Raw genomic sequence first — 25,315 nt, 5'->3', positions numbered from 1 at the left:
CTGATTTAACTGAATTAACTGATTGATTTAACTAATTTAACTGATATACCTGACTGGTCAACACACTTAACCCTGTGTGCGAGGTTGTGCACCGACCCCACGTCCCGCTGCAGCAATGGGAGCCGTTGATAGTATTCTGGCATACTATGGTGGACCACGATTGAGTTCGTGGCTTGCACACCACCCTGAAACTGAACTGCATTGGTACCATACATCTGAATTGCCATCTTATTAACTGATCTGATCTTATATTACACTTGAATTTAAGATGGCTTACGTGTCTTATACACATGAGATGCATGACATATTACATACATAATCATAATTTCTAAATTTAAACATGATGCGGAATGACATTATCGTATGCTATGCTGGATGACATGTTTGCATATGACATGAGTGGTTCATAAATAATTAGCTGGAAATGAACTAGTTTGAATAATACTTATTTATAAGCTAAACTGTGATGATACTAATTTATGATCAAATTACTTATCTCGTTGCGCTTCTTCTTGAATAACACTTCGTAACTTGAGACCTATATACAATAATAACTATCACTAAATTTGTTCGGAAACAAATAAGTACCAATATCTTACTTAATTAAATTCACAATCTAAAAGATAGTCAAACAAATCTTTTGTTTTACACTATAATCAACAAATCATAGTATTTAAATTACTTAAAATACTAATTTATAAATTAGAAGAAATACTCGAGTTATTTTAAAATAATTTATAAACTTAAATTCTTAACTAAGTTTTCATTTCTTAACATAATTATTAAATCTTATAGGAAACCTAATAAATTCTATTAAATATTCTTAACATCATAATTTTATTAAATTCTACTAAATAGACAAAAGAACATTAACAAAATATTAGTCTTAATAATATACTTTGAAATATAATTCAGTTCTTTAACACTTCATTAAAATGGTCTTTGACTAATATATATATTTAATTAAAAACTGACATTTAAAATATTAAGCCTAATAAAATCACTAAAACAATTATTGAAATAAAATAAGATCAAGCCCAATTTAAAATACAAGTCCATTTAAATATCATTAGAATCTACAAGAGTTAAAATCTAACCCAGAATAATATTACTATATGAGTCCAACAAAAGGATAATAAGTCCATCCCACGCAAATAAGGGCCCATCAAAACTTACGGATTATTCTAGAAACAAGACACACGGCCAACCAAAAAAAAAAAAGAGAGTTTGAGATAGAGAGGACGAGGTCCTACGATGGACTCACCGAGAGGGTATGAGACGAAGACGGGCTGCGTGGCAGTTCTGGCGGCAAGCCAGGGTCACGGCGGTGCAACTAGTGACTTATCTGTGGTGGTGCGACACCGAGAGAGAGAAAGAGAGAGAGTTTAGAGAGAGAACTATGCTAAACTGAAACTACCGAAAACAAGAAGAGGCTGGCGGCGGTCGAGCTCTTACCGGAAGGAAGTGGGTGCGTTGGGCTGAGCTGGTCGGCAGTTTCTGGCTCCACAGCTGGTGCTCCGACGTCCTATGGTGGTTGGCGGCGGTTGGGCAGAACCTAAGACTTAAGCGAAAAGTTGATCCTCTAGGTATTTCATAAACAAAGGATTATCGTAAAGTGGCTCACGAGTTTCTCCTCTCGTATATGGATAAGAACAAATTTATAATTGTAGACGATAGAGAAAAATAAAAGAAACCCTAGAAGAGTAGAGACGTGCATGTGTAAGAGAGTGGAGGTATGCGGAGTCGAGAAAATTACTCATCAACAGAGCCTGTTTTCCACTAGAACATTAGCAACAAACACTGAGAAACGTACGGGTTTGAGGTTTAAAGTGTTTAACTTAGAGGCTAAAAACAAGAGATGAGGTTCGATAGAGATAGAGAAAAATAAATTTTAAATTTCAAACCAAACCGCAGTGAACGTAAATCTGATACAATTTAGTAATCGCTATTAAAACAAAACTCTAGTAAATTTTAAATAAAATTATAATAGCAATTATAAAAATAAAGTAAATATAAATTCTGATAAAACTATAATCATAGTAATAATAGAAAAATAAAAATTTTACTAAGAAATTTACTTATATGCCCTAAATCTAAGACTGGTATGTTACAGTAAGCATTAACCATTAACCATTCTGAGATCCAAAGACAATTTCTACCTCATTTCTATTTTTAAAAGGGAAAATGATAAGATTATTCCCCATTTACTACTAATTTACTCTTCTTTTTATATTTGATTTTTTTAAAATTTTTATTTTACTTAATGATTAAGGAAGTGACTATTAGTAAAATTATATATTTTTTTAATTTTTTTAATGATTAAGGATATTAAAAAAATATTTTAAAAAAATGATAAAAAAAATAAAAAAAATTGAAATATAGTACGAGTGGTAAATGAGAAGTAAATCGGTTGGAAGGGTATCATTATCTATTAAAATAAAAATAAAATTTTGTTAAAATAAAATTTTGAAATAAGATAAACTGAATATTTTTTTAGTCATAAACATTGATAAAACAAGATATTGAAATAAATGGAGGATGACTTTCTTATAAGTAGAAGAATAATATTATATATACTTATAGTTTTACTTATATTTTTACTTATAAAATTTATTTGATTAGTTTTCTTTTAAATTTTAAATTTTATGATTTTTAACGTATCAATAACTAATATATAAAAAAAATAAGTTTTTTGTAAATTCTTTTAAATACATTTAATATTTTCCATCAACAAAATCATGCTACAGAGGAATTAATTAGCTAGTGAAATGATTAATTATCTAACTATTTTTAGCCCAAAAAAGTGCCCAATCCGTTTATTTTGATAAATCATTTTATCAAGATGTGAACTCTCGTGCCTTGAATACACAGTACGCATAAATAAATTTGGAAAATGATTTTTTAATTCTTGTTTCTGCTCAATTCTTTCTTACTTCGTTTCGCTGGGCGTCTCCGTACTCCAACCGAATACACAGGCGAGTTTCTAATGATTTCGATCTTTTAGTTCAGATTACTGTTTCCGATCAAGTATCCTCAATAATCTCTGCGTTGCAGCTAGATTCTGTTCAGTGCTATTATCTAATTTTGTTGTAGTAATGTTTGTCAATGCGGAATCGTCTGGAATCGTTTTTTAGGGTCTCTGTTTCTCTGTTTTTGCGGTGAGCGTTTTTTATTTCTTCGAATTTCAAAGTTTTTTGTTACACTAACGCTGCTTTAAAGTTCTTGCGAATGTATATAGCGTTAGCGTTTGTTTTCGATGTAATTCTTGACCATAGATTAAGAGTATTAAGTATGTATGTTTATGCGTTTGCATGCCTGTATAGAGTATTTTAGTTTTTATTTATTTATTGCTGCATCCTCTTATGAAGCAGTTATTGTATTGGTGTCGATACAGACGCTAGTGTTTTTTTTGCAGGTTATTATAGTTTGTGGCGTGAGGGTGTCTTTAAGCAGCATTTACTACAAATTACAATGGAGCGTAAGATTATTGATTTGGACCAAGGTTGGGCGTACATGCTGAAGGGGATCACAAAACTGAAGAGGATTCTTGAAGGGTTGCCGGAGGATCCATTCAGCTCCGAGGACTACATATTCCTCTACACGTATCCTTTTGCAATTAGTTAGTGAATGTATCGTTTTTTTTTTGTTTTTTTTGTGTTCAACTGTTGTTTGCTTGAGATTCTGTTTTTTTAATTCCAAGTATAGAACTATCTACAACATGTGTACCCAGAAGCCCCCGCACGATTACTCTCAACAGCTTTATGACATGTACCGTGAGGTGTTTGATGAATATATTGCTTCCATGGTGAGGAATGTTGGCTTACTTCGTTATGTCATAATAAGTAACATAAAGAGCAGAGTTGTTGGTTACCATGTCGGTTTATTGCAACTCTACTAGCCAATAGGAATATTTATGTTCTCTAATTTGAATCTGATTGTGATTGCTATGGTTTGAGGAAGCCCCATGTTGTGTGTGGGGAAGGACTTATCCTGGCAAGGTCTAGAGTTTTTGGAAATTATTTTGTGCAAAATTTATGCTTTTTAAAAGGATTATGCTCTGAGGTGGTACTTTTGGTTCAAAATCTAGTATTTGTACCAAGAGCTGTGGTTGCACACAAATTATGTTATCACATTATACTGTATGAAACTGATTTATCTTTGCTAGCCTCATTACTTGTCTTAACACTGCAGTGGCTATTGAGTCTTTTACTATTTGGTTTTTTTTTTTTTGGTATTTGTCAGGTCTTGCCCTCTCTAAAGGAAAAGCATGATGAATTTATGCTGAGTGAGCTTGTGCAAAGATGGTTAAACCACAAGGTTATGGTGAGGTGGCAGTCACGCTTCTTCCATTATCTTGATCGATACTTCGTTGCAAGGAGGTCACTTCCCGCTCTTTATGAAGTTGGACTAGCCTGCTTCCGTGACCTGGTTTGCTACAAGTCCCTCTAGTGTCGTCTTCCATTGTCTTTAACATCCCTTTGGTCTAATTATCTTACTACTTTCCATATGATTCCTCTGTCTGCCATCTGCTTCAAAGTTACTTTGGGTCATGTAACAACATAAATTTCCTTACAAATTCAGGTTTACCAAGAGGTAAAAGCTAATGCCAGGGATGCTGTAATTTCTCTTGTAAGTTCATTGCTTCTTTACCCTAGATTTCTTTAAGATTATATAAATCTTCGTCCAAAACAGTTTGCACCAATGCTTGTGGACCAACAGATTGATAAAGAACGTGAAGGAGAGCAGATTGACAGAGCATTGCTGAAGAATGTTATAGATATATTTGTCGCAATAGGAATGGGACAAATGGAGCTTTATGAACAAGATTTTGAAGTGCATATGCTTCAAGACTCTGGTGCTTACTATTCTCGTAAAGCATCAAGTTGGATTTCCGATGATTCTTGTCCGGATTATATGTTGAAGGCAAGTCTATGCACACGATGTTTCTTGATTGCGTTGTACTTTATGCCAATAACCTTTGAGATTATAACATCTATTATCTCGTCAAATTGTATAGGCTGAGGAGTGCTTGAAAAGGGAGAGAGACAGAGTTTCTCATTATTTGCATATAAGCAGTGAGCAGAAGTTGGTGGAGGTTTGTTAATGTTCATCTATATACATATCAGATCCTTGAATAGCTGGTTTCTTAGTTTGTGTGACTATGATTCTATGAAGTGTTATTTTTATGGCAACACTCAGTCTCACATAAAAAGTTTAGAGGACACCCTATGATGATAGCGTTTCACTTTTTATTTCCAGGTTCATTATTTGACAAGTGCTTTTGATTTCCCAAATAAAAAACATTATCATGGAGAATTGTGGAATTCATTTCATACCCAAGTGTCCCCTTTCATGGGAGCTTCAGTATCATTTTCATCTCATATTTTCTGGTGGTTATCAATTCATAATAATAATATTTGGCTATTTGGAAAGGAGTTTCTGCCATTTCTCTTTCATTCGATTTATAGTTGCATTCTTGGTCTTATAGAAAGTGCAACATGAGCTGTTGGTGGTGTATGAAACGCAACTGCTTGAAAAGGAGTATTCTGGATGTCGTGCTTTGCTGAGAGATGATAAGGTATTTTGCGCCAAATCATGTGATTGGCAATATTCCTTTTTTTCTTCTTTGCTTTTACAATGTTATTAATGCTTTATCTATTTTGGTTACCTTGCTGTTAAAGGTGGAGGATCTTTCTAGAATGTATAGACTTTACCATAAAATACCTAAGGGCTTGGATCCTGTTTCTACTATTTTCAAGCAGGTAAATTGTTTCCTGTTTGTATTCATTTATGATGAAAAGGAACCTCTCAGATTCAATATATTTACACGATGAAAAGGAACCTCTCAGATACAGTATATTTACATGATGAAAAGGAACCTCTCAGATTCAGTATACTTACACATTGGGACTGACACTTTTGAGGGTTTTCCTGTTGTAGCATGTTACTGCTGAAGGTATGGCCCTGGTCCAACAGGCTGAGGATCTTGCGAGTAGTCAGGTTTAGTATTCTGATTTATTCTTATTCAATGTGGTAAACTACGTATTCACACACATGTTTTGTATTCCTTTATTATATAGTCATAATGGACAAATTGCTTTTTTCCCATGTTGGTGGATGTGTAGTATAGATGTGTTTTTAAAACAGCAGATAAAGCTTCTAATAGAAGGCTGAAACTTCTATGTTGGATACCTGATGTGGGATGAATTAATAATTTTCTTGATGGGGAATGGGATGAATGGATAATCAATTGACTTTCAGTTTCTGTAGGTTATTAGCATACCATTTTATGTTTTATTTAAGTTATTGGGATTAGGCTTCAGTGAAAGTCAAGTTAGGATTAGGAGTTAGTTGAGATTTTCTCTCTTTAGGAACGTCTTTTGAAGTCCATTTGGAAGCAGATTTTGAAAGGAATAAAAAACTATTTGAGAAAGTGATTTTTTTTCTTCCCCCTTCTCGCTCTTATTCTTCCTTTGGACTGTGGTGATTCAGCCCCCTCCTTCCCTTTCTTCTTCCTCCGGATTGGTGATTCAGTCCCCCTCCCTAATTTTAGACATTGAGAACTTATTGAAAGATAAAAAAAACTGGTACATCAAAAACCCAATCGGACAAGTCTCACTAACCTTCTTTCACCAATGGCATTGCCACCAAGGACATCCACCTCAGAATCCGACATCCACCTGCCATCACATCACCACCCAACAAATAAGCTTCACGTTGCCGCAGAACCGTTTTCATGGACTGTATTGAGACCTGATATCCCAGAGGGCACCACTGACCGCAGATCACCACGCAGCCACTTACGGCCCTCCCTGTAGTCAGTCCACTGCCCAGAACACACTGCAACTGCAACGATGAGATCCCTTGCATCGTATCACCTGCATGCCACCCCTAGTGTCTGTGTTGCTATTTTGTCAAGAGAGTGTGTGACCGAGAAAGCCTAATCTAGAAGGAAAGGAAGTATTGGTTATTTTTTTTATTGGTTATTTTTTTTTGTAAGTATTGGTTATTTTTGGCCAACATCAACTACAAAAAGAAGAGAGTTCACATGATTTGTCATTGGTCAGCATTAACAAGATTTGCAAAGGAAGTTTGCTTTGCTCCATCTGCTTGTGTATCCTTTTGTGGTGCTACGGTCCCCTTCTTCCCTTTATTCGTCCTCTGGACTCTTGTGATTTGGTCCGCCTCCTCCCCTTTCTTCCTCTTTTTTCTTCATTGTCTTCTTTCTATCTTTGTCCTGCATCAATACTCTGTATTTTAGCACAAATGCAGTATGATATCGATGATCTCAGGAACTCTTTAGACCCAAGTGTCACTGTTACTCGCTGGCCATCTTGATTGGCTGGCTTTTAGGTACTTATATTTGAATACTTCCAAAGATACAAGATCATTAGTGCCATGCAAAGAGTGAGTTTCAAACAAGATGTTTCCTTATGGGCGTGTAGTTTGACTGGATATAAATCTTGTTACATATGAATTCTTCACTAATTCTCAGAAGATCTTGGCACTAGAAATTAAGCTTATGTTTGTTATTGTATTCTATTAAAGTAGATTGTGATATGTTGGGGTACGATTGATTGGTTTTACGTACAACTTATTGGAGTAGATTTGCTTGTATTGGGGTATGATCAATTGGTGTTATGTGCAACTTATTGTACATACAGAAGTACAACGAAGAGAAAAAAAAAAGAAAAAAGATGAAACCGGTTCTAGCAATTGGGAGCGGAATAATTTCACCATATGTTAGCTATGTGATATTTTCTTATCTTAGAAATTCATTTTTCAGATTTGGTGGCAACTCTTTCGGCATGCAATTTTAATCCTGCATTGGTAGTCTTGAGTTCAGTTTATTGCTACATGGTCCATCAATGAAATGAAATATTTTTATGGATTTATGTTACACTAGCTGTTGCTGGCTTTAGTGTATCATTTTTGTAATGTTTCTCCTTCCCTGGTCATTGTGGGATAAGTTCTTTATAGCAGTTATGGCGCTATCTCGGTTCTTCTATGCATTTTTTTACCGTAATTGGTACAAGTCCACTAGTAGATTATCAGCTTTTCATCTCTGTTTCTTAGTTGATTTTGGTTCTAAGTCATAATTACCATGTACTTGCAGACTGCAAATGGGGGGGTTGGTGTGCAGGAACTGGTAAATCTTCTAACCTGTGTCTTTTGAAAGTTTAGGAATGGTAAGAGGTTGAAGATTGATATAGATGTGTGGTCTTCAGGTTCTTGTCAGGAAAATAATTGAGCTGCATGACAAGTATATGGCATATGTGAACGATTGCTTTCTTAATCACAGTCTGTTTCACAAGGTTTGTGCTGGAAGATACTAGTTGTTTAAACCTGTCTTTTCACTTTCTGCTTTCATCAAATTTTTTTATCTCTCTGTCCATTAGGCTCTAAAAGAGGCTTTTGAGGTATTTTGCAACAAAACTGTTTTGGGCAGTTCAAGTGCAGAACTGCTGGCTACATTCTGTGATAATATCCTCAAGAAGGGAGGGAGTGAGAAGTTGAGTGATGAAGCCATAGAAGAAACACTCGAGAAGGTGGCATTATAAGTTTCATGTCACGTTAAAGTCAATATCATGTTACTGCCTTCAGTAGTCATACTAAGCTATGTTATTGATTTATGCAGGTAGTGAAGTTGCTCGCATATATTAGCGACAAAGACCTCTTTGCGGAATTTTACCGGTAATTAAGTTGGTTTTGATATGGTTTTATATTAATTTTTTATCATTGGTTGGAATTTTGCTTTTTCTTTTTTAAAGTCAGTGCTGATATTATGTTGACTCTGCAGGAAAAAGCTTGCTCGTCGGCTCCTTTTTGATCGGAGTGCTAATGAAGACCATGAAAAGAGTATTCTAACTAAGCTGAAGCAGCAGTGTGGCGCGCAATTCACATCAAAGATGGAAGGCATGGTGAGTTAGCCATGATTATTTGGCATTAGTTTTGCATCTGTTAACACTATTGTGCTCAGTTGAGATTATGCTTGGCATGTTTTTATTCTTTTTTTTTTCACTCCAGGTCACAGATTTGACGCTGGCACGGGAAAATCAGAATAGCTTTGAGGAATATCTTCATAAGAATGCGAATGTAAATCCTGGGCTTGATTTGACAGTTACTGTGCTAACTACTGGGTTTTGGCCAAGTTATAAATCTTGTGATCTTAGCCTCCCACAGGAAATGGTAAGATTTACTGGTTCTTTAGATGGTGGGCATGTAAATATTCCACCATTAATGTTTGTTCTGCAGCAAAGTAGCCAGATTCTGTATATGTATTATGTTTTTGAGCGCTTGTTTCAGGTAAGGTGTGTGGAAGTCTTCAAGGAATTTTACGAAACAAAAACAAAACACAGAAAACTTACATGGATTTACTCATTGGGAAGTTGCAACGTCATTGGAAAGTTTGATTCAAAAACCATTGAACTGATTGTGTCAACCTATCAGGTAATTTTATTCTGCAAAAACCTTGCTACATCTTTTTGGGGGTTGGAACCCGCCTATGAGATCGACATGTATTGATTCTGAGTATGGGATAGTAATCTTCTGTTGATTTTATCTTACAGGCTGCTGCCCTCTTGCTTTTTAATAATGCTGATAGATTGAGCTATTCAGAAATTATGACCCAGTTGAACTTGACCCATGATGACTTAGTTAGATTGCTCCATTCTCTATCATGTGCAAAGTATAAAATCCTGAATAAGGAACCCAACACAAAGACTATCTTGCCAACGGACAACTTTGAATTTAACTCCAAGTTCACGGACAGAATGAGGAGGATTAAGGTCTTCAGCTTTCTTACTTTTAGCTTATCCTTAATCTTCCCCACTGCTTTTTACGTTTTCTTTTATCTGCTTGTTTTGTATTAAAGATGAAAAAATTTTGAATTCTTCTATCGTAGGTACCTCTACCGCCAGTGGATGAAAGGAAGAGGGTAATTGAAGATGTTGACAAGGACAGGCGATATGCTATTGATGCTGCACTTGTCCGCATTATGAAAAGTCGGAAAGTTTTGGGTCACCAACAGTTGGTTATGGAGTGTGTTGAGCAGTTGGGCCGAATGTTTAAGGTCTCTCTCTCTCTCTCTCTCTCTCTCTCTCTCTCTCTCTCTCTCTCTCTCTCTATATATATATATAGATCTTTTCTCTATGATACTACATATGAAAAATGACAAGTTTGGCCATGGAAGCTATTTAAAAAAATATATTAATGAAGATGCACCTTCATTGGCCGTTTCCTGTCTTGAGACTGCTTTTTTTAAGATGTTATTTGATTTGACACCTTTACGAATTTTTGAAATGAATTAGAATGATTCACCAGTCACTAAAACTTGAGCCATAAGATATTATAGCTATTTTAGGTAGTTTTGAATTTTTTGGTTTCCTATAATTGATATTTGAGTAAAAAGATTGACCCACCGCTGATGAACTCTTGACCACTAGATATATGGTCAATTTAATTTGTTGGCCATTAATTTTGTCATGAACTTAAGTGTGCATCCTATTGTGTAAGCTACATGAGTTTAGTCTATTTAATTTTTTATATTTCATATAAAATATACAGGGAGAATGGGTTTAGGGGCAATTGGTTATAAACCCAAGTGTTGGGAGTTTTCTATATATGTCAAATAATGCCTTTTTTGCTGTAATATTATTTTCCCGGATATCATTCTACGTGCAGCCCGATATCAAAGCAATAAAGAAGAGAATGGAAGATTTAATCACCCGCGACTATCTTGAGAGAGACAAGGACAATCAAAACATCTTTAAGTACTTGGCATGACTGCTACTACCGTCTGTTGGACATTGCAAGCTGGAGCTGCTGATGTTTAAAGCACAGTGGTAGTCTTGGGGCTTACACATGAACTTGTAATGTTCTGGAAAGGAGTAAGGGTCAGCAATATATACACTCATCGCAATTTCTGTAAGTACTTTTTCTTTACGACTTGCTTCAGTGGCTTTAGGAAGTTAAATTCAGTACAGGATTTGTGTACTACAACTTTAGGAGCAAATGTATTCTTTGCGATTGACCCTATACGACTTCTATAAATAATAATAATAATAATAAATCATACGAATACCAATTTCTAAGATGGTAAAAAAAAATGCTGTTGATCTTGATGTTGCATGCTTAGCTTTACATTTTTTTCTTCATATCTATTTTTAAGTTCATCTGTTTGGAAGACGACCTACGTTTTGATCGTCAAATTCAAAATTTTGCTGCCTTTTGTATTCTGCATGGTGATGAATGGCACAAAATAGACCAAATTTGAGGTGATGGGACATTCAAACGAAGCTGTGGAGATTTCATGTTCTTGACGTTGTGGCAAGTCACGTATCATGTTGGATTTTAGGCGAGATCTAGAGAGATTGGAGTCTGAGACACCCACCCTGACGGGAATTTTGTGGCCCTGAGCATGTTGAACTTTGATATGTAACAAAAACCATAATACCGGCATTGTTATTCCTCCACAATCACTCTTTTCCTAAACAAAACCCTACTTCCATGGTGCTTTTTATTTGTACTGGAACCACAAGAACTGTGGTCAACATAGGAGAGATTATAGACAGCATAAAAGAAAACCGTGGGAACAATTAAGAAACGACAGTGAGTTTCAAACAGATAAACATCCAAAAATAATTTCCCGACGACGTTCGTAACCCAATCTTTAAAAAGTCCCAGTGAGCAATACCATAAGCCTGTTACAGCCTGTATGGCTGAATCATGGCATTAACCAAGGCGATTTTCATCAACTGAGATGGGAAAGATTCAATCCGTAAAAGATTTTATTATGTAAAACTAGATAAATAAGGGAGGGATCAAAAATCACATCATTAGTGACTTGCTGTTTACAAAACATCAGGAAAGAAATAATATAAAGTCAAATCTTCCACAAACAATCAGTAACCAGCGAGCCAGCGAGCGAGCGTGCCTTCTTCTGCCTCGATTGCTCAATCTACAACCACATATGCGATTAAGTTAGTGGTAATCAGACAAGAGTTTGAGCGCTTGATAAGTGTACTTTTAACAGTTTAGAAGCTCTCTTTCTTTTTGTTTTAAAGAAGTAACTCTAAATACAAAAATAACTTTAAACATCAGCATCCATCACTAGTAAATACTAACCCAAGGGTTTCAAGTGGTCTCAAGGAGGATATTGAACATACACTAATGGACCGTACCACCCCCTTGTTTGTAAAGAATGCTATGAGTTCCTACGCTACTTGTTTCTTCTTCTCCTTCTTTTTCAAACTCTCCCACACAGTACAGAGCAAGATTTATTAGTATGAAGTATTTAGCTTCAGTTCAATACAAACAAGGAAGAATTTTGTTCCATGGAAGGCTTAACCTTTCAATGAGTCCAGAGTTATTCATACAACGTTTTATTCCAGGGACATCACAAAACAGTGGCTGTGGCTCCTTCACGATGAATACTACGAAAGCCTGAAAGTGCAATATTAACATCACTAATGCTTAACCGTCTCGACAATAATATCAATTGGGATTTATATGATCATTATCATTTAATTAAAAGCTTTATACTCCCAAGTTTATTAAAGTAGTGAAAAGAGTAACTTCACCTGTTTAGATACAGATGTGCTAGTTGATGAGGGATGATATTACACTCGGTCAATCCTTTTGAAAAAAGAAAAGAAGCATAAGCTGTTCCTGGTATAAACGGTACATCGATGAATTGTATGTCTGCCAATGGAGAAATAAAATGAGTTATGAGGTCACAAGAGTGTCACGAACCTTTTATAGGAAGATACTTGGCAAATGCAGTTCTGAGAGCTACATGGTTATCACTGTAATTCTCCTTTCTGTTACATAATTTTTGCTGGCTTATTTCTGATTGGTACATCAATAACAAAGAGAAACTGTTCCTGCCTATGATCTGCACGTATGCATATGAAACAAAGTCAGAATAAAGAAGAACATTGAAAACAAAAGATTGATGGAAAAGAAAGGAGTTATGTAAAAAATGTTGCCTGCATGAGACTGCCATTTCTTTTAACTCTTTACAGGATAAGCCCTGAAGTGTCTCTGCTTGTAAAACCAACATTACAAAGTTCAAGCACATACTGGTAGCTCCCCACACTTGTTCTAAAGTAAATATCAAATTAAAATAAAAACCGAACTTCCTTCGAATAAAAAAGCCAACTGATAGAAAGTTCCAGTGTCAAGATGCAAATACCCCACACCTCAGCCACAATCCAGAAGCATCATATCCTCACATGCATCTAAAATCTCGGAATCATTTTGGCAGCCCCTTAAATGATAATGAATCATACTTCATTTATTCCTTGTCTGACTCAGAAAGCAATCCGCGATTTCCTTGAGGCTTCCATTGCAACTAATATGCAGGTTGGTGGTGATCAGTCTCTCGAGAAACTAATATGCAGTGTCGAAGAGGGAGATCCAGCTCAGCCTCTTCTTTTGTTCCTTTAAGGCTTAATGCACATGATACACCAACCAAAATAACTTTCTTCCAAGGGTTGAATTGTCTTCAAAACCACTTGCGGTTGTTTAACGGCTAATGGCCTCCATCGCAAGCCGTACCAAACGCAGTAATCCCTCAACATCTTGGAAGTTGAAGTCAAGAGCTCTTTTAATAGAAGAGATACTCTCAGTCTCGCCCAAGCTTACACTAGCAGCTGCAAAAGCAATCCGCGATTTCCTTGAGGCTTCCATTGCAAAATTTACATCCTCTGCCTGCATATCGTCACATATGATTATGCTTATGTATAAATAATATAAATAGAAAATATTGCGGAAATGCATCCCAGTAAGATGTGATGATGATTCTATTATAGGCAAGATCGCATTATAAACTGGATGTGTTCCAGATGCAAATTGTGCCACCCATGCATAAAAACTATTCCAAGACCCAAGACATTTGGTGCAAAAATAAGCAGAATGCTTTTGCACATTCTGCTTATTTTTGCACCAAGGGTATGTGAGGAAAGATAAACCATATGTATATGATTTTCTTCTCCAACCAACAATGTACCTCTGAAGCCCAATTTGCATACAAAAACCTTTTTTGAATATTCTGCAACAATTAAAGTTTATATAGAGGATTAACAAGGTATACTTACAAAACTGAGTAACCGCATAAAGTTGGGACGGCTTCGTGCAGCAATCACATGGTTTCCGGCAACTTGGGGAGAGCTAACACCCTTACATAAGGTAACCTTGTCTACAGTGGTAGGGTTGTTTAAGTTGTCAAGATCAGAAGCAGATGAAGAAGGAGACTCACCTGAATAATGCAACAAAAAAAAATGACATCTCATAACAAGAAAAATGTTACTAAATGTCCCCTTTAGAAAGGTCAAATTTACAAAATTGCTTTCTGCAAAAAGCCAGAACAGATTGACCAGCTGTGGGTTCAACAAATTTTGGCCATCGGATCATTGTACAACTATCAGATTTTAAGGTGTGGGCATTGAGTTGTGTACCAAATGAACTTAAAATTTTTTCCTGATGTCAAATGAACTTTAAATTGTGGAGAGCTCAGTGGATTTCATGCTAAGAGCTCGTAATATCTTTAAGAAATATCACACAATTTGTTCCCACCAAAAAAAAAACAAAAAACAGTTTTACCAGATCATGACATTGTTCAAATTACCAGGAGGAACCATTTGTAGAGCAGTCTGCAACTCGTGGCGATCTCTGCTCGCACTAGTTTGTGAAAAATAAATTACCCTCAAATAAGCCACCTCCATGCATTTGTAGGCCAGAGCAGCAGCAGCCATGTCTTTCAATTTCTCATATTCATGGGCACAAAAGCTGTTTTATACAACAGATGGTCAAATGGACAAGAATCAGAAAGCTCCAAATGCTTATAAGATTTTCACGAAAATGAACACATCTAGAACAAATTCAAGAAAAGACAATAAGTTCCAGATAGCTGCAATATTAACCTGTCCATCAAAAAACTTCAGAACTCCAGTTCTAATGATGGATAAAATAGACAAAGAAGAGATACAATTATTATGGATCTTTATCATTAAATCTAAAAGGCTACAACCAAATGGAGATTTTTTTTTTTTTTTTTTATCGGTATGGAGAAAAATGAACCTACATGGTTAAGAAAACTTTCACTAAGAATGAAGAAAACCACAAAAGATGAATCCCAAAGTCTCTCTCTCTCTCTTTCTCTCTCACACTCACACACATCCCTAAACCCAATAGAAACTCTTAAGAATTTGAATGAAAAAATTATCCATCTCATCTCCCATCTACATACAACTTACAATTTTATTTTTTGATCGCTAATTGATTGATGGGTTTTCCATTTGCCCATCAAAAAAAAAAAAAATTATTGTGAGTTGCAAGTAGAGAAAGCATTCATAGTTTACATGACAATAAATGAGAGAAAGCGTTCATAGTTTACAAGCCAAAATACCCCCTGAAACGTCTCATCAGACTCCTTCCATGTTCAGTCTGGTCTTAAATCAACAGGGGTCCCACCATCAGCATGCAAAGGGTGTGATTCAAAATTTGCATGTGATTCAAAATAATATTATCTCTATCCATCTTTAGGAATTAACAGAATTATGGTAAAGTACAAAAAACCCTTACAAACTACCACACTGACTTATGACAGGTCACCCCCTAAATCAAATTTTTTGGTGTGATTTGCCCCCTACGTCAAATGGGAGTGTTAATTGTGGGGGGGGATTGGGGTTAAAATGATGACATTATCTCTCATTTACAACAAAAATAACATAGTTTCCCTCCACTATCAGTGCTCCCACAGCCATTAATTTCTTTATCTTTTTAATGGAGGGAAATATAAACCAGGGGGGAACTCACAAGAAAAGGTACGATTTAATAGTTTAGTTTGGGTGTGCAAAGAGCCATAGTTTGGGTGTGCAAGAAAGATTGGGATAATAGTTTGTGAGGGTTTTTGTAGTTTGCCCAAAATTTATATAAACAAATGTCAAGACTGACAAGGAGAAGGCCATGATAGTCTGATAGACAACCAAGTGGAACTGCAGTTTTGGAAAAAAAATCAAGTGATGCTACAATCCAGGTTAGGTGGCATATACAGCTGCTTTAACCCAAGTTGGTATAAGAAATTGTAATTTACTTTTAGGAATGGAAAACATGTTCAGATTCCTGGTGGTGCCTGGAATTATGTCTTGCCATGAACAGTGCTTATTCCTTAAATCATGACTACCCAAATTGCGACTCTAACAACTAAAATCATAACCCCCCAAACCAGAAAAAAGGTAAGCAATAAGAGAACAAGTATACCCCAAATTAAATGGTTTATGCCTTGACTTACTCGCATAGTTTAGCAGTGCTACTATACACTTGCTTTGATTGAATCATCTCACTGTGTTTGGAGCTCTCACAGCTACCAGACTCCAACAGAGAGGCTCCATAAAGAAACTTAAGGGCTGCCTCAAAATAGAATCCTGTGCTCTCAAGACTTGACCCAGAGTTCTGCAGAAGATAGCCACTACTGCTAAATGCAAAGAAATAGGACAGAATAAGAGCAGCAATAGCTGAATCGAGCAAAGATTGTAAAAACCTTAAGACGATCAGCACAATGTTTAAGATCTTTTGCTTCTTTCAGAGCATTGGTAGCAGCCTGGCTGGAGGAATCTCTTCTAGCTGGACTAGGGGCGTCAAGTTCCCTGGCTTTCTGCACATTGGGTGTGGGATTTCTTGAACTATTGTGCTGAGTCCCATTCTGATGATCGGCCCTTCTTGCCTGCTTTTGTGCCATTAACGCAGCACCACTTTCAGAGGCAACAACTGCTGGACTATGTACTCCATTTGCATTGTGGGAGCCAGTAACAGGTCTGGGACAGCGTTTCAGTGTCTCAATTTGAGATCCTCTAGAGGGTGGTAATGGTAGTGACTTCTCTCTCCCAGAAACTAGTCCAACTTGATCAGTTCTGTCGGAAGGGAACCTTTTTGAAGACCTTTCACCATCAGAGTCTTGCAGCAGAGTTTGCTTTGTTGTAGACGCAACATCCTGTCTGCAGATAGAATCCACTTTGGTATGTGAAACATCATGTTCTTCACACTTTAATTGGTTCTCTCTTTTGCTACTCTCACTCGACAATTTTTTTGCAGGATCTTTCTTTGCAACATATTTGTTCTGAGCTTCATCAACCTTGATTCCAAACTTCTCTTGAAAGTCATTTTTATCATCCCTAGGTTTTACTTCATGTGAAGTTGAATCGTCATGAACGTCACTGAGAGACTGAGGAATCTTAACCTTACCCATATCAAATTCATTTCTGATACTTCGGTTTTTGTCCTTCAACCGTGAAGAGGACCCCTTTCCAGACTTCCTTGGACGAGACTCATGAGCACGGGGACTATCATTCTTTCTCTCTTCATCATGGCATCGATTTGAAGACAGTGGTTTACTGGGATTTGGAGTATCCTGGCCAAAATTATAGACACCACCATTTGCACAATGGGGATTGGCGACAACAGGAGAAGGCACAATATGAGGTCTAGCTTTACCACCTGATATGTGACAAAAATCCCTCTCCTGAAAATCGGGCCCAGTGGACCCAAAGGACCTATGAGAAGCTATATTGAATGTTTTTTCCTTCCTCGCTGTCCCAGATCGACCACTCCCATTATCATCCTCACCATATGAGCAATTTCTTGGACTACCCAGAGCAAAGGGACCAGCATCCTGAAGGTCATCTTTCCCCTTGACGTCCCTACTTGCTGATGTAAGCTTATCCGCATTACAAATTCTCATGGGTGATGAAGAAACTGATTCCACTGGCGAGCCTTTCACTTCCTGGAAGCTGGCCTTTGTTTTATGGGAACCAGAGACCTTAGAAGAGCTTGAAGTTGCTGCCATGGAAGGCTGTAGAGATCCTAAATCCCTTCTCAAAGAACCCACACCATCCAAGCTCTGCTGAGACAGATTGCTCCCTGGATCTTGTTCAAGTTGCTGGTTCTTTGCTTGACCACCTTTTTTGTCTGTTCTACCACCATCTCTACTTGCTCTGGATTCTTTCCCCTCGGACTTGGACACCCTCACTTTTTTTTCCTTCTTGTAGTCATCATCATTGAACTCCTCCTTCCCTTTCCTCTTTTTAGAATTTTCTCTAGGATCAGAGTTTCCCATTTCCAAAGATCCACCATCCAAGGGCACCAGAACTTTGTGTTTTGCATTCTTAACAGAAACATGTGGACCGTCGTTTGCCTCATTCCTTGAGTCCTTAAATGAAGAGTGTTCACTGTATCTTGCTTGATCCTTCTCAGAGGTAGTAGGAAAACCATTACTTGAGCTCGGACCTATTTTCCTAGTGGGCTCACTGTGGTCCGACATCCCATCTTCATCGGTACCTTCAGTCTTCATTTTCCTGGAAGCTCTAGAACAATCTAGATCACTATCATCCCTTATTCTTTTCATCTTTAAATTATTGGCATCACCTGTGCACGTTTCATAAATATAGAGAAATTAATTTCTTGATAATAAAGAAAAAGAAGGTTTCACAACCGAAAAAAATTCTGACATTAAATACAATACCTCCATCAGAATAGCTATGACGTACTTTTTGCTTCTCTTTATGTTTTTTTACAGGTAAGTCACTGGACTTGCTTAGCTGCTGAGAATCAGGTTCTCCCATAAGAGGAGATTGGTTCACATCATTTAGGTTCCTATCTTGCACTGATACCTGCAAGTTCTTCTTCACTGAATTTGACAACTGAGAAAGACCATCTTTATATGATGCATTTGGTGCTTCTGTTAACCCATCTTTCTTCTTTCCACCCCAAGGCATAGAGTGTGAACCAATATTTTGGTGGTCTTGGTCAGGACGCCAAACGTCAGCCAGCATTACTCCAGTTAAAACCCCACCGGGATTACCATGCAAATTAGTTTGACTTTCAGGAGCAGGAATTTGGTGAAGGGCGATAAGAGCTTTTGTGGTTTCTTCCTCGGCAACACTACAACGGTTCATTCCAGGCCTGAAAACATTTATGGATAGGTAAAACACTAGAGAGAGAGAGAGAGAGAGAGAGAGAGACATTGAAATGCTACTGGAATAAGACTTACAGCCAGTCAAGCATGCTACATAGCCACTTCTCAGGTAGGTCTTTAGGAAATGGAAGAAGCCGCCATTTATGACACCTATCACACGAGACCCAAGTATCTAGTTCCATTACTGAAGGAGCCCCCGTTGCAGGAGCTGCATCAGAAATGTGCCCATTCCCAGAGTATGGACCTATATTTGGTTCCACTTTAGGATAAGCATCCGTTACTGAAATTTTATCAAATTTCTGGATACTTGATCTTTCATCCAATGCATTGTTAATGGCACTTATGCTTTTCTCAACTACCTCACAGTCCTTATCCTCAGAAGGCACTTCTAACAAATCCATTTCGTTCTCTTCTTCTTCCAATTCCCCAAAGAAATCTCTATACCTATCTCCAGCTGTTCCAAGATCCTTTTGTATTTTGAAGTCTTCAGACTCACTTTTAGACGTATGATGGTCTGCATGAGTGCTCTTTTTTGTTTTGCTAACCGAAGAAGAACCAACCCTCAAGCTTACTTTTGGTACATCTACAGCTAGGGTGCCATTACTTTGACTTCCATTAGATTTCTTCTTACTCCCAGAAAATGAATGTTCTTTCTCAGGCACCAATCTCATACTGTCTTGTTCATAGACAGTACCTTTCTGATTAGGCTTCTCCTTGAAAGGATCTGTGAGTTCGGTGTTTAGAGCTTTTCTTCCCTTGGAAACCTTTGAATCAGATTTGACTGAGTTGCTACTCATCTCTCCATTGAGCGGGGCAGCTTTTCTAGGAAATCCTGGAATGCCATCAAGAGAACTTTCTCTATTATCTTCCGAAACCTTTCCAGCTGAACCAGCCTTTGACTTCTCAAATAAGTCATTCTCTTGAGAGAATGTTGGCCCCATATGATCCTCTTTTGCTAGATCAGAGAAGTCTTTGTCCTTTAGTAAACCCTTATCAGCTTCCCTTGATATATCAGAAGCCTTATCTTTACCTTTTTCCATGCCCCCAACAGCAGAATTTGAATTAGATAGAAGTGGTAGCTTCAGATTCTTAGAAACAGGCTCCTCACAAGTCAATATGTCAATATCTGGCTCCTTCCTTGATATTAACCCATTGTCCTTCTGTGCATCCTTACAATTGCCACTCTTCAATTCTGCTATCACATCACTTCGCTTCAGAGATTTCATTTTCTTCTCCCCTACCACTTTCCCACCAACCTTTCTGGAATCAGGTCCATAAGGTATCGTGTTAGTACTTTCCAAGCCATCCCTGGACACAGGCATAGATGTATAAACTTTCATAGGCTTTTCCTTCTTGGTCAAGTGAATAAGATTATGGGAAAGAGGTGATAAGAGTGCATCCCCAGGCACTGGACAGGATGTCATAATCTGCTCCAACACATCCAAACAATCGCATTATAATTTTTTTCATGCATAATAAGGACAAGAAAGTAGAGTGTGATGAGATTACAGGAGGTATTTCACCTGGAGAATAGTTGTGGGAGATTCAAACGGCATATCTTGGGGCACTCGGGACATCCCTTCACTTCCTGAAGGGCTGTCATTCAATGATGATGATGGTGAGACGTCAAGACCAAGACCACTGTAAATTGCAGCATTTTTTCGTGTTGACAAGTTATCAGAACCCACTTTAATTCGAACCTTCAGTCTTTTCTGGTCTGATAAATTAGTCAGTCTCTGGTTCTCAGATTCATATCTAGGAGTGACTTCGTCAGCAATATCTAGTTTGAAAGAATCCTTCTTGGATGGCGCCTTCAATACAGGCAATGATGTGGAACTAGTAGAAGTCGGTTCAACTCTCACTGGCTGAGATGCATTTGAAGAAACTAAAGAATTCTGCTGTCCACCCTGTGTAGGAATGTAAAATGCTCAACTAGAAAATCTCCAATCAACAATACCCATTCATAAATCTCTCCTTAAAGTATAATTTCTTTGACAAGTAAGATATTTTAATCAATGAGCAAAAGGAACTACCCAAGTATGCAAGGGAGGTTGAGAGATCAAGGAAACCGGAGTCCTTATGCTTGTGAGTTGTGGAATTCTCATTTAAATAGAATGAAAATAGTTGCCTACTTTTCTCATTTATAAAGCTCTTACTTACTGATAAAAAAATATATAATAAAAATAGTATATGGAAATTAAATGAATCACAGTCTTTAAAGTCTACCTCCAACAACCGACTGTTTGGAGATCCGGCTATGCTGAAATTCTGAACTTTTGGAGACGTCCTTGGATGAGACCAAACTGGAGATCGCGGATAGGCAGGCAAAAATGAGCCATACCCTCCAAATTTTGCCCCTGTCAAAATGAAATAATGCCAAATTCATCAATTTAAGAGAGACTCCAAATTAATCTGGCCCTCAAACTTTTTAAATGGTTTTTCTTGACTTACCCAAATTCTCTGCAGATACCCCACCTTCAAAGTCTTTCTGAAAGTGTCCCAAAACATTTTGAAGTTTCTCATCCTTAAGAAGATATAAAAGTTTCATATCATACAAGCACCCATAAAAAGATACATGAATAAAAAAGACAGTAACACTGGGAAAAATACATTATAAGATGTTTAGATAGTTTCCAAAGCTAGCAGATATTACTTTCCTAAAGAATTAAACTTCAACACCCTTCAATACATCAACTATCTAAGATTCTAAATCACAATCAAACTCAAAATCCATCTTTAGAAATCTCTCATAATGCATTTAAAGTTTCCATGGGTAGATCTAAAGAAGCTTAAAATATAGGTTCTCTGATGACAAACTGCATTCCTGCCTAATGAAAGATTTTAAAACCATTACTTCTAAACTATTCATCATCCTTCCATCACCAATTACTTATACAGAATCAGGTATTTGCATTAACTTAACAACTTGAACAGCATTGTCATTAAATTGGAGGGGATAGCACTCTTAATAATTGATCAAGCTGAATTGGCAAACCCATATTTGGAATCAACAAACAAAAGTTAAGTTTTCACACGAAGGTCGTGAGTTTCCTTTTTTTCTTTTAAATTTTTCTCCTGGCCAAACATTCTTGAATCGAACCTCATTAAAGAACCGGAAGAATTTATTGTAACAAATATAGTGTTCTAAAAAACCGCTTAAAACGATCACACGAACAAATCTCGGATCTAGCTCACCAAATAAATTCAAACAAAGCCATATTAAGCACTTCTACAACAAAACTCACATGAAGTCATCATACTTGTCCGAAAGCAAAAGAGCATGTAAAAAAACCCTTACAATGTAAGATAGAGCGATATCGGGGTCGACACTGGCATCGTAATCGCCGTTGTCGTTCCGGTAAGAACAAGCCTCGCCTTCTTCAAGCTCAGTCTCTTCCATCCCTCTCCCGCCACCCCTACCCTCAAAACCTAACCCTAGCCCCCCCTTCCTTGCATCCCCAACGAAAATCATTAAAAAAAAAAAAAAAATACAAAACTTTGTTCGATCAAACCCTCAAACCCAGAGGTTCATCTTCACAACCCCACGTCCAAATCCAAAACTCTCTCCAACCCATTTCACAGAACCAAAAACCTACCAAGGATTTCAGCTAAAACCATCAGACTGAACCCCGATCACAAATCACACCCCTAAATTTGACAACTTGAATAATTCAATTCTTTAATATCAAACTATTTGATTAAATAAAAAAACAAAAACAGAAAAGACCGCTTTGATTTTGTGTTTTTCCTTCTTTCTTTCCTCGAATGCTTGGAGCTTCCGAATCGTTTTGCTGCGATTTCTGTAGCTGGAATCGCATTTGCACTCTCTCTCTCTCTCTCTCTCCCCTGGTTTTTGGCGTATACAGCAGCCGCGTTTATTTTTTATTTTCTATATTTATTTTCTCCTCTCTTTTATTTCTCTGAGGCAAAATGGAGAAATTGAAAGAAAGGACAAAGAACCCAAAGCATATCTGCGGGAATCTATTTTTTCTTTTAGATTTATTTTTGCCCCCTCTAGTGTTTTCAGTCTGCAGTGGCCTGGCTCGATGGTACAAGGACATGATATTATCAATCGCCTTCTACGGCGAGTGAAACCACGCACATGTTTTTTTTTTTTTTTTTCATTCTTTTTTCAGTTTTTTTCTGGTCTAATCTATAATCATTTGTTAATGCTGATACAAATGCAAGATTTCCAATACAAAAGGTGGTAATTCTTGGCTTTAGATCTCAGAGATCGTTTTAGATGAGTCCATTAAAATATTATTAGAATATTATTTTTTAATATTAATATTATTTTAAAATTTAAAAAAAATAAATTATTTATTATATTTTATATAAAAATTTAAAAAAATTATAATGATAAGACGAGAAGATATGAATTAAAAATATTTATATATCCAAACAGGACTTAAACTTTTTGGAATTAGGAGGTTAATTAAAGTGTAACAATTCTAAAAGCATTAATATTGACTTCATCAAAAGCTTAATCAAATATAAAATTTGATGAATTTCATCAAAATATGGCTACATTGAATTAGTCAAATAGATAAATGTGAAACTTTGAGTTACAGTAAATGTATAGGTTTTTTTAAATTTGAAGGTCTATTATTCATTCATCAAATCTATTTTTTATTCACTTTTAATCTCCAAAAGTCTTGTAATAATAATGTAAGAATCAAATTAAATTATTAATTAACATATGATTAGTGTAATTATAAAATATGAAAAAAATATTTTTATTAAAAAAATAATATTATATTATTATTTTGATGAATTCAATGACTAATTCAATGTGAAGTTATAGTTAGAAAAATTTTGAATTTATAGAAATCATGTACTTTTCATCAAATTTTAGAGATAATTTTGATAAAGCTAATGTCGATGCTCTAAATTTTTATCTTCAAAATGAAATTCTTTAATGATGAACTAGAGTTTAATATGGTGAATCTGGTCCACCTACTGAGGACAGGAAATGCAATGTAAGTACTGTAATGTCCTTATCTGATTTTGCTTAAACAATGAACTGTTTGATCCTTGGAGATGATGGCAGGGAGGGAGTTGTAATATTTTTCTTTCCTTGCTGCTTTAGCAAGTTCTCTAACGGTTGTACTTTCAATTTCAATGCTCAGCTAACTCAACTTTTAGCTCTAAATAAATATCTTTGAGAGTATGTCATGCTTTAAAGGAATGCTATCTTAATATAACTTGTCTATACAAAACCAATTCCTTTGCCAAAAATAAATATGTACAATTTTTTTTTTTTGTGTAAAAATCACTAGATTGGGCATTTAATGTTACCTACCTAATAATGTTTCATGAGGTGTAGATGAGTACATTTATTTCATCTTGGATTCTCACTTCTACCTCCTTGCCAAAAATTGAGCTTTCTTTCTTTTTTACAGCATACTTCATATTTCATTTGTTTTCTTCAATTAGAGAATTTTTTTTTTTTTTTTTTACAGTTGCTTCACAGTTATTTTGAACTCTGAAGTGACTAAAGATCCGTTTGAATTGTAAGATGAGATGAGATAATTTTATATGAATGTTGATAATTAAATAAAATATTATTTTTTAATATTATTATTGTGTAAAAATTTTAAAAAATTATAACGATAAGATAAGATGAGATTAAACTATTTATAAATCTTAAAAAGGTCTAAATCTACTGTAAGCTAAGTAAAAATGTTCATATTTTCCTAAAGAAAAAATGGGTTAGCTAAAAGAAACTCCAAATTGCTGGTTAGCTCTTCGAATCTGGATTTTGGGATCCAATTTTGACAGAATATTAATTTTTTTAACAAAACTAATAAATTAATAAAAATAGTATTATATATTAAGTATTATGTAGTTATTTAAAAAAAAAAAGAGTAAAATTTATTATTAAAAAATTAATTTTATTTTTATATAAGTTATATATTTATTTATTTTTTTAAATTAATTATATGGCACTTATATATTCTAATTATCATTTTTTTAATTAATAATTTTAGTTTTCTTTAAAAAGCACTAAAAATAGTAATGTTTTTTTTTTTTAATTTTATTTTATGTTGGGTAGGATGTTTGAAAAGTCAACCAGTTCAACAAATGATTGTCATTTTAAGAGGGCCCCCTGTACTGACTACAGTTGGAACATGAGTTAAATGTTCAGGTAGGAATTCAAAAGCCGCACTCCAATAGTGAGCGCGTGTACCAACCAACAACTCAACAAACCCACGTGTCAAGTGGCGGAGGAATCCAGCAATCATGTTATATCTCTCACCCGACAGCATTTATTTATAAAAATTCTTCTTGGATAATTCTTTTAGGAAAAAACAAAAAACAAAAATCAGCCTAAAATATTAT

The 25,315-nt window shown here is 35.9% G+C and overlaps 3 protein-coding genes across 14 annotated transcripts; 1 reads left to right on the top strand and 2 right to left on the bottom strand.

The window, feature by feature from the left end:
* The first annotated feature begins 2,793 nt into the window (after window positions 1–2,793).
* LOC109002241 (cullin-1-like) lies at window positions 2,794–11,479 on the top strand. 4 transcript variants are annotated; one of them, XR_001997985.2, is made up of 21 exons: window positions 2,877–2,975; window positions 3,395–3,602; window positions 3,706–3,805; window positions 4,243–4,428; window positions 4,582–4,629; window positions 4,720–4,923; window positions 5,018–5,095; window positions 5,489–5,578; window positions 5,682–5,762; window positions 5,941–6,000; window positions 8,117–8,149; window positions 8,229–8,315; window positions 8,400–8,549; window positions 8,639–8,694; window positions 8,801–8,921; window positions 9,028–9,189; window positions 9,307–9,450; window positions 9,570–9,788; window positions 9,905–10,072; window positions 10,684–10,926; window positions 11,265–11,479. XR_001997985.2 is itself a non-coding variant. In XM_018979897.2 (20 exons), exons 2-20 carry the CDS (start codon window positions 3,472–3,474, stop codon window positions 10,783–10,785), a joined length of 2,220 nt encoding a protein of 739 aa, XP_018835442.1. In that variant the 5' UTR covers window positions 2,794–2,870; window positions 3,395–3,471; the 3' UTR covers window positions 10,786–11,123. The 4 variants fall into 4 exon arrangements, 3 of the variants coding, with proteins under 3 accessions (XP_018835442.1, XP_018835444.1, XP_018835441.1); XM_018979897.2 differs by lacking the exons at window positions 2,877–2,975; window positions 11,265–11,479 and adding an exon at window positions 2,794–2,870 and having other exon boundaries at window positions 10,684–11,123; XM_018979899.2 differs by lacking the exon at window positions 11,265–11,479 and having other exon boundaries at window positions 2,866–2,975; window positions 3,416–3,602; window positions 10,684–11,123.
* Window positions 11,480–11,636: 157 nt separating this feature from the next.
* On the bottom strand, window positions 11,637–13,097 carry LOC118349826. Of its 9 annotated transcripts, none has more exons than XR_004802750.1 (4): window positions 12,754–12,894; window positions 12,582–12,669; window positions 12,350–12,444; window positions 11,637–11,959 (listed from the first exon to the last, which is right to left on the bottom strand). XR_004802750.1 is itself a non-coding variant. In XM_035695404.1 (4 exons), the coding sequence occupies exons 1-4, from the start codon at window positions 12,993–12,995 to the stop codon at window positions 11,863–11,865; spliced, it is 327 nt and encodes a 108-aa protein (XP_035551297.1). In that variant the 5' UTR covers window positions 12,996–13,097; the 3' UTR covers window positions 11,638–11,862. The 9 variants fall into 9 exon arrangements, 4 of the variants coding, with proteins under 4 accessions (XP_035551297.1, XP_035551298.1, XP_035551296.1 ...); XM_035695404.1 differs by lacking the exon at window positions 12,350–12,444 and adding an exon at window positions 12,990–13,097 and having other exon boundaries at window positions 11,638–11,959; window positions 12,582–12,663; window positions 12,754–12,895; XM_035695405.1 differs by lacking the exon at window positions 12,350–12,444 and adding an exon at window positions 12,990–13,097 and having other exon boundaries at window positions 11,638–11,959; window positions 12,582–12,636; window positions 12,754–12,895.
* A 403-nt stretch (window positions 13,098–13,500) lies between these two features.
* On the bottom strand, window positions 13,501–22,855 carry LOC109002237. Its single transcript, XM_018979887.2, has 11 exons — window positions 22,272–22,855; window positions 21,425–21,497; window positions 21,200–21,330; window positions 20,497–20,880; window positions 19,049–20,400; window positions 18,521–18,960; window positions 16,544–18,423; window positions 16,295–16,455; window positions 14,630–14,790; window positions 14,100–14,260; window positions 13,501–13,713 (listed from the first exon to the last, which is right to left on the bottom strand). Exons 1-11 carry the CDS (start codon window positions 22,443–22,445, stop codon window positions 13,528–13,530), a joined length of 5,103 nt encoding a protein of 1,700 aa, XP_018835432.1. The 5' UTR covers window positions 22,446–22,855; the 3' UTR covers window positions 13,501–13,527.
* Between the last annotated feature and the right edge of the window lie 2,460 nt (window positions 22,856–25,315).

This window comes from Juglans regia, chromosome 11 (assembly GCF_001411555.2).
Source record: "Juglans regia cultivar Chandler chromosome 11, Walnut 2.0, whole genome shotgun sequence".
NCBI classification, from domain to species: Eukaryota; Viridiplantae; Streptophyta; class Magnoliopsida; order Fagales; family Juglandaceae; genus Juglans; species Juglans regia.
The sequence above is the reverse complement of the archived record's forward strand: the minus strand, read 5'-3'. Positions and strand labels throughout refer to the sequence as shown.